This window comes from Ictalurus furcatus, chromosome 18, assembly GCF_023375685.1.
Source record: "Ictalurus furcatus strain D&B chromosome 18, Billie_1.0, whole genome shotgun sequence".
NCBI lineage: Eukaryota > Metazoa > Chordata > Actinopteri > Siluriformes > Ictaluridae > Ictalurus > Ictalurus furcatus.
Window position 1 is genome coordinate 14,072,966 of NC_071272.1, and position 9,117 is coordinate 14,082,082.

Consider the following 9,117-nt stretch of genomic DNA (forward strand, 5'->3'; position numbering starts at 1 on the left):
ATTTGTGCTCTCAACAAGCCATGTTGACACCCTGGGCTACCTGAACTACTACCACTAGCCTACTACTACTACTATAACTACTACTAGGCAACTACTACTACTGATGATGATGATGATGATGAGATCTGTGTAGTAGGAGAGTGAGCGAGAACAAACAAAGAGAGAAAACAATGTCAGTTCATTTAATTGAAACTCATAATATAGAAACGGTTTATAATTATTTATAATTATAATTATTTACGGTTTTCATTCTTTCTTTTTTCATTCTTTACCCTCTGAAAAATGGCAAAGATTCTTATGCAGCATTGATAAGCTTCATGAAGTTTATTAATTGCTCGTTTTTATGTAAAAAAAAATTAAATAATACAAAGACATTTTATCATCACAGACCAGACCTCGACATGCAAATAAGCAAGCACTGTCCATGGTTCTGAAAGATTTCAAATTAATCGAATTGTTTTTTATTCCTTTATTGGTTTTTGGGGTGATTTAACAGATTTACAACATTGTACAGACTACCTCAAATCCATGTCTGCAGTGTAAGCATGATACTGGCATTGGGAAAGGCAGATTTGAAATGACAGCTATGCGTGAGTTCAGGCACAGAAGGGATAGTTATGGCAATGGCAAGTGGATTGTGGGCCAAAAATGCTGAGCAACCACAGTTCAAGTGAATTGGATTTGGAGTGTGTGCTGAAAAGGCGTGTGAGGCAATTCAATTTAGGTCCGAAAGTGATCTGGCTGTAAACATACCGTCTCACCAAGCTGACTTCATTGTCGTCATTTAAGCCATAAGTGGGCCAGATGAAGGGGTAGCTCATGTGTGGTAATATTCCTAATATTTACGTTTGGAATGAGCTGTATCTATTTAATTAGTATTTTAAACTAGTAGCACAGATATTGCACGGTCGCTTCTGACGTCAGTCTAATAGCTCTGGGGTCGTGTTCCGGAAGATTTGAGTTCTCAATGAGGCTGGGTGATTAGTGTCTGAGTATCAGTGTGTCCTCACTGGCCTTATGTATGACTACCTGTACACACACACACACACACACACACACACACACACACGACATTAGACCCTTTTAGCAATATTATTATTATGTGGAATGATATTATAATATCATTCCACAGATAATACTTTTTAGTTGTGGCGTAAAGAGTAGAGCTGACAGTGACGATGATGCAGTAAGTCTGTAGACGTATGCGCAGAGACCGTTCTAACAGAGACGCAGGCTGTAGTAGCACGAATGCGACGGCAGGAGGAGCTCGAGCGCAGCGTGCTGACATCAGAAGGCGGCCGTACGGCGTGCAATACTCGCGTGCGTCCGTCTCCATGCCACGACTCGCTCTTTCGTTCCATCTTGTGGAGCGGCGAAAGGGAGACGCGCTAGTGTTCACGGTAGGCCTTCGCAGCTTGCTTTTCTGCGTCTTTTTCCCCTCCTCCTTGCTGCACAGGCGCTAAAACGCACTTGCTGCAGACTAAGCGGGGGGAACACTAAACAAACGGACCGCGTAGCTGCTTATGAGCTTCGCACTTTTTAAATGCAGTGTAATCGCTTCTTCATCAACATGATGGCACCAGAAGGAATTTGTCGAACTCTTTAGGTGTCGCTCACTTTGCGTAGGCAAACTCTATAAGTAGTTGCAAAACGTTACAGGGCGTTGCAGTAAAAACAAAGTGCATTTTGAATCATTGTACCACGGGTTTTATTTATTTATTTATTTTTACGAACGTAAGTATGTCACAACATTTTAAAACCTCATTTGAGACACATCAGTTGCAACACAATGCCTTGTCATTCTCTCTTTCCGTCCTTTACACACTCTGCTTGGACGCTGCTATTTTCGGTCCCAATTTCACGGTTTCGTGTGATCAGTTCTCGATTACAAGACCCCCTTTAATGGGCCTATAGGACCCCTGACGTGACAATAGTCGTTCTTTGATTAGTTCACAAGTGAATACTAATTACACGGAATTTACAAAACAAACAAACATTTACAATGGTAAAATTACTCTCACAGTGTTCTTTTAGACAGTACTTGAATTATTGCAAAGTTGCTGCCTTTTTTTTGTTTTTTGTTATTGCTGTTTTCCGATATTTATATATTTATAGCTGTAAAAAAACGTATAGTCATCAGTTAATAATTTCTGAACCTGAAAATTATTATAGCATATATATATATATATATATATATATATATATATATATATATATATATATATCAGGTAATCATATGTGGGAGTTGCGAATTTAATTGCAATAAAATATAATTTAAAAGAGAATAGCATAGAAAAGTAAGTAAAAACAATTTAACAAAATTGTTCTACTGAAAAACACAGCCTGTCTATCCCTGTGTGATTGATATTGTTATTCAAATGATCCACGTCATTGTTTTATTCCTTGATCAATTAGATGAACGCGTTTACTCATTTTATATTATTTATAAATATTTTTCGAAATTTGTGTCACAAGTACAGCAGGTTCATTGAATACTGAAGAGGTTTTTCTGACCGGATAAAACATGACTGACTTTACGAGCCCTTAAACGCCTTAAACGCCGTCTTAATGACACTATTACCATGCCTCGCCCGAATTGGGTCTGCCTCGCCCGAATTATGAATCATCGAGAAAACAACATTATTATGGAGAAAAAAACACAAACCTTTAAACAATTTGCATGTTAAGGCTTGATAGTTTAGATTCCCCGGTAATCAAGAGCCTGGACCATTTTTAAAAAAAAAAAAATTTCCGACTTTCAAAAACCTGTACCGCTTCCATCATTTACTAATATATCTACTAATTTACTAATTTCATTACATATATATATATATATATATATATATATATATATATATATATATATATATATATATATATATATATATTACTCCAAAGCGAAAATATGGGCCTATGCTATTATTTTTATGACTACATGTAAAACTACATATTTTAATTACAAATTTGTGAACAATACAATTTCCATGAAGTCAATACTTGTGCATTCATCTGCCTTATTATTGTTTTAATTTATTTGCCTCACGTTATATTCCTATTCACCTAACCAATAGTTAAGATACAGAGTAATTACTTATATATATATTTTTTCATTTCTGATAAAATGTTATCAGAAAATTGTTGCATCAATTTGACCCCAATTATACATATATATATAGAATGTTTAGGCCTACTATTTGCGTATTAAGACTTACTGGTTTTAATGCGTACTCGTTTGTTTCAACTGACTTGAATGAAACGTATGCGTGTTATGAAACATAATTATGTTATAATGTTATCTTATGTTATAATTGTGTTATGATAACATAAAAAAGTAAAAAAAAAAAAAAAAAAAGAAGAAGATATATCTAGTTGATAGATTCTGTTTTAACCCAGTTATTATTGTAAAAGATAAAACAATTTAGAAGACAGGATTAAAGGCATTATAAATTCATGAAATGTCCAAGAGACCAAAGGATTTCTTACAAGTCTACAACCGAGATCTCCAATAAACACGATTCAATTCTGCACTTAAATGACATGCGTTGGTAATTTTATTTAATTTCAGATGCTAAAATAAATATTCAAATATTACATATTTATAAGACCACCCGCCTTTTTTTTACATACTAAAAATAACAATAATTAATAGTATTTTTTGAGTCCTGCAAGTTACTCTGCATATACCTGAGCATATACCTAATATGAGCGTCTGATGCACAATAAAACAAGCTGCAGAATATTCTCCACAAAACAGTGTTTTGTTGTTGTTGTTGTTGGTTTTTTATTTTCATAATTTTTTTTTATTACTATTATTATTGCACTTCTCTAAACCTGGCAAACTTCAACGAATACTTTCACAAAATATTTAAATTCATTGTCTTTTATAGATGTATTTCTTCTGATTGCAATTTGATTTGTATTTATTTTGTCCACGGAGAAAATACTGTGACACCTGAATGTCCATGTGCCAGTTTTTCTTAGACATGTTATTGACATTTTATTGCCTGTTATAATTTTATGCGAACCAGCGTTGTTGAAGCCTGAATTTTTGTGTTAATAAAATTATGTTAAAAGTCAGGCTTTCCACATACACAGACAGAAAAAATGTCAAAACCTTCTCTGTGTCCAATGTGGCGTATATTATTATTATAATGTATGTTATTTATTCCATTTATAGCAATTTTAAGGTAGCTTCATTCCCTTTAATTGTATTCACATTGATCTTAATTTAACGCTTTGCAATCATTATATAAACATTATATTTGAGAAATATGCACGCGATTTATTTAATTTAATGATAAACTGACAATCGGGATCTGTATCATGAATGTCATCAAGATGAATTTCTGCACTCTACCCAAATAATTTGCAAAGATATAAAACTCAACTGTGCGGCATGGTTGTGCAGCCGGTTGCCGCCTCTCAGCTCCAGGGTCGCCGGTTCAATCTGTGTGGTGATGCGCATGTTGTCCCCGTGACCTCGTGGGTTTTCTCCGGTTTTCTTCCATCTTCCAAAAAAACCCAAAACATTCCGGTAGATGGTTTGGCGAACTGCCTTTTGGATGGGAATGTGTGCGCATGGCGTCGCATCCAGGGTGCATTCCCGCCTCGCGCCCATTCCCAGGATGCACTCCGGATCCAGCGCGACCAACATCCTGACTAGGATAAAGCGGTAACTGAGATTAAAATGATGACAAAACTCAACTGTTTGATCATGGACAATAGAATATTTAAATATAATAATAATAATAATAATAATAATAATAATAATAATAGATTGGCACCCTGTCCAGGGTGTACCCCGCCTCGTGCCCGATGCTCACTGGGATAGGCTCCAGGTTTCCCCGAGACCCTGAAAAAGGATTAAGCGGTATAGAAGATGGATGGATAATAATAATAATAATAATAATAATAATAATAATAATAATAATAATAATAATGTACACAAAAGGAGAAGAGGCGTTTATATTGTTTTGTTGCATTGTAATAATGCAGAATATGAATCTGGGTTTGAATTATTGTATCATATCTAGAAGAAATGACTACAGTGCTATGGGTGAGCTAAATAATATATTTAAAGGGTTGCAGGTATATTTCTATGCGTGTTTGGAGCAGTATGAAATTTCTGAAATAAAAGTCGAGTTTGTGGAATTGAATCTCAATGGAAAAATACACAATGAAATTAAAAGCGTTCGGTGACTTTACAAATACGAGTTATGAGTTGACAAGCAGGCTTCATATGCACAAACAACAATTATGTGTATTTTTGGAGACCTTGATCCGTTGTCTGACTTTAGACTACTGTCTGTACATATTTTCTCGAACCTTGTGCACTGTAGCTATAAAGCAGGCTTTAAAATCAAACGTGGGAGCTTCAATAAGAAAACAAATATTTAATGACCGTTTTAACTGGTTAGTGTTATCATTAAATTTGCAAATATTTAGGCTATAATCTGCCAACCTGTATATTTCTGTCACAATAACAAATTAAAAAAAAATTAAATGACCTTTTTTTTCTTCATTTTTTCCTTTTAGTTTAGGGCTGGTGATTAAGAGAACACAGAACGAGAAGACAGGACACCCAGGATCAGGTATTTAAGAATATCAAATATGGCGTTGCATTGTAAATGCAGTTGATGTGGATATTTGATGTAATTTGAGGGTGGGGGGAAAAACAAGCAAAATTGTGCAGTATCTATCATTTGTTTCATGCACGTATGTTTTCTTATCGTGGATTCGGTGAAACGGCGGGACTAGGTGCTTTAAATCCAACCTGTCTGTCTCATTGCAGAGATCTCGCGAGAGCGGCCGCGTGGCTGGCTGGCTGGCTGTGAGGTTGCAGCAGACGGAGGGAGAAGGCAGGCAGGCATCATGGCGGACAGAGACAGTGGAAGTGAGCAGGGAGGAGCGGCTACGGGCCCGGCTCTGAGCTCCATGCACGCGGTGGCAGGAGGGGCGGGCTCGGCTTCCGGCCTGCAGCACGACACGCAGGAGCTCGCGTCCAAGCGCGTCGACATCCAGAACAAGCGCTTCTACCTGGACGTGAAGCAGAACGCGAAAGGCCGCTTCCTAAAGATCGCCGAAGTGGGGGCCGGTGGCAACAAGAGCCGCCTGACGCTCTCCATGTCGGTGGCCGTTGAGTTCCGAGACTACCTCGGGGACTTCATCGAGCACTACGCGCAGCTTGGGCCCAGCAACCCGGACGCGGTGCAGGACGAGCCGAGGCGAGCGCTCAAGAGCGAGTTCCTGGTGCGCGAGAATCGGAAGTATTACATGGATCTGAAGGAGAACCAGCGCGGCCGCTTCCTGCGGATCCGACAGACGGTAAACCGGGGGCCTGGCTTGGGCTCGGCGCAGGGCCAGACCATCGCGCTGCCGGCGCAGGGGCTCATCGAGTTCCGCGATGCGCTCGCCAAACTTATCGACGACTACGGCGTGGAGGATGAGCCTGCCGAGCTGCCCGAAGGAACGTCGCTCACTGTGGACAACAAGCGCTTCTTCTTCGACGTGGGCTCCAACAAGTACGGCGTGTTCATGCGCGTGAGCGAGGTGAAGCCCACGTACCGCAACTCCATCACGGTGCCCTACAAAGTGTGGGCCAAGTTCGGCAGCACGTTCTGTAAATACGCCGAGGAGATGAAAAAGATTCAAGACAAGCAGCGGGAGAGGAGGGTGTGCGAGCAGCAACAACAGCCGGGAGAGATGCACCCGGACGACGGGGATGAGGATTGATAATGAGCGGAGAGTTGGGAGGGAGGATAACATGCAAAAAAAAAAAAAATATACGATCAAAACAAAGCGAAACGACGCGTAAAACGAACTTTACTGTACAAATGAAAGAAACGTAAAGATTTAACTGTAACGGTTTAACTCCAAGGGGCAGTAAGTATCCACAAACGTACAGCAAACCTCCACAAGATGACAGGTGCAACTCGTACCCCATCACTGGATGTGATCCACTTACCCACCATTAATACAGTAAGCGGCTGCTAAACAGAGTAATAACATTATATAGGCTATGAACTGTGTTTCCTACTTGACTACAGATAAAGAACTGAGTGTTTATTTCCCTTATTAACCGAGAACTTTTATACACGTCAAAGATATTATAAAAACAGGAAAAAAAAGTGTTTGCAATGTTCAAATGGAATTATTGCTGAAACATGAAAAAAACAGTCCTTTATGTGTAAGCTAATAACTTCAGCACAACAAATCAGATGGTTTTATTTTATGTTCTCTCCTTTTTTTTAAACTAAATTTTCAAATCCAGTTAAGAGGCTGTCATGGTAACCATGCCACTCATATGTTAAAAGCATCACCTGAAGGCTATTCAGGACCGTGGAGGTGAAAATGTCAGTGAACGTAGAAGGCCTTGGGTACAGGTTAACTCTGGCAAAGGTCACAAGTGCTCACTGTACTAAAGAATGCAGTCGGTTTCTTAGACGACCTGTTTGACTGGACGATGGTCCTTGACATGGAGACCTATACGCAAAAGGCGGCCTATGGAGTATAATCCCAGTGTATTTTTTTATCCATTGAAATAATTGTCATGCAGATGAGTATACTATGTACTTGTGTCTTGTTGTCATGCGAAGTGTATAGACAAGTTATGAAAGATACTTTAAACAAGGGGAAGCAGTGACAACAGAAAGACTACTTTGAAAGTTTTGTAATGAAAAATTCTTCCCAAAACTACCAGGCCCCTAGATGAAGGTGCAAAGAAACATGAAAATGCTAATGTAAAAAAAATATATATATAGGCAGAGTATGATTTTGTGAGTCAGCTGTATTTCAGTGCTTACAGAGAAGATAATACCCTACGTTTTTAGTGGGGGAATTAAATAACAATCTCTAGAAGGATTTAAATATATCGGTCTACCAATGAGAGTATGAGTGGCACCAAGGAATGCTGTTGTTGCATGTTAACCTATACACAGCTACATTGAGGTGGGTTTCTCAATGTGTCCTCAAGGACCTTCTATTTAGTGATTTCATGGACAGTGTCCTGTCAGTGATGTTTGATCACTTAGTTGATGAATAATTTCCGTTCAACCTGTAAATACAGTATTGAATCCTTGACTGCTTGATCATACATGAACGACAGGTCTGTTGCAATGAAATCTCACACTCTCTCTCTCAGGGGTCCTTTAGGACCTGTATTGGGGAAAGCCCTAGTCAGACATGTAAGGATCTGCAGTGAAGCTTGATAATGTTGGTACGTTCCCAGTTTGAGAAATGTAGCAGGACAAAGTTGGAATGGAGTGCATTTGTGGGTATGGTTTATCTACAGACATCTCCGAATCCATGCACTTATTGAAAAGAGGTGTATCCTGCCTCAGAAAAGTTCACAATATTATGAAATCAGTGACCGTGATTATTTGCACACGAAGGAACCAATGCAGTATCGGCATTTTACATTTCGATTTAGTCATTCAGCACTCTTACTCAAAAGTTGAGTCTTAAGGCCTCAGAAAATTTAAAGTGCCCATTTAAGTGATTTCATTTTGTATGTTGACGTAGTTCCTTCTGAAACAGGAAGTCAGAGTGACGTTGTGTTGACTTACACATCAGCCAGTAGCATTCACGATACACCACTCCCCTGCAGAATGTAAACATACCTGACTGGAGCTTAGAGAGCTATTTAAAAATGGAGAAGCAAAGAGTTTAATGAGAAGTGGGAAGGATTTTCATCTGCGTCTTCACCCACGCCATTTGACTTTAATAATATCATAGATGATGATGAGATGACTTGTTTCTGGAGGTTTTAGCCAGTTCCTCCAGGATTTTGCGATCACGGAAATTAAAGCAAACTCAGACAAACTCCGCAATATTCGGAGTAGCTTGCAGTTTTTCAAAATGATCACAGATTTTCCTCAGATTTGGGCCAAGACACATCATGTGAAGTCATCACAACGCGCATTCAGTCAAAGCCCCCTTCGATTCATGTTTTGTACATGAGTACAGCTAAAAAGGTTTCATTTACCAACAAACATCACTGTGAGAGACTGTGCTAAACAATGTGCAACTGCAATTTCGGCAATTCACGTAGTTTTCCACAATAAAAGCACAAAAAAATCTCAGCGCAAAATTTGAAAAAAGCTGCAGAAAATTTGAGCA

General features: G+C 38.8%; 1 protein-coding gene across 1 annotated transcript; it reads left to right on the forward strand.

Annotated features, from left to right (window-relative positions):
- The first annotated feature begins 1,249 nt into the window (after positions 1-1,249).
- On the forward strand, positions 1,250-8,322 carry puraa (purine-rich element binding protein Aa). Its single transcript, XM_053649248.1, has 3 exons — positions 1,250-1,400; positions 5,536-5,591; positions 5,792-8,322. Exon 3 carries the CDS (start codon positions 5,872-5,874, stop codon positions 6,730-6,732), a length of 861 nt encoding a protein of 286 aa, XP_053505223.1. The 5' UTR covers positions 1,250-1,400; positions 5,536-5,591; positions 5,792-5,871; the 3' UTR covers positions 6,733-8,322.
- Positions 8,323-9,117: the final 795 nt, after the last annotated feature.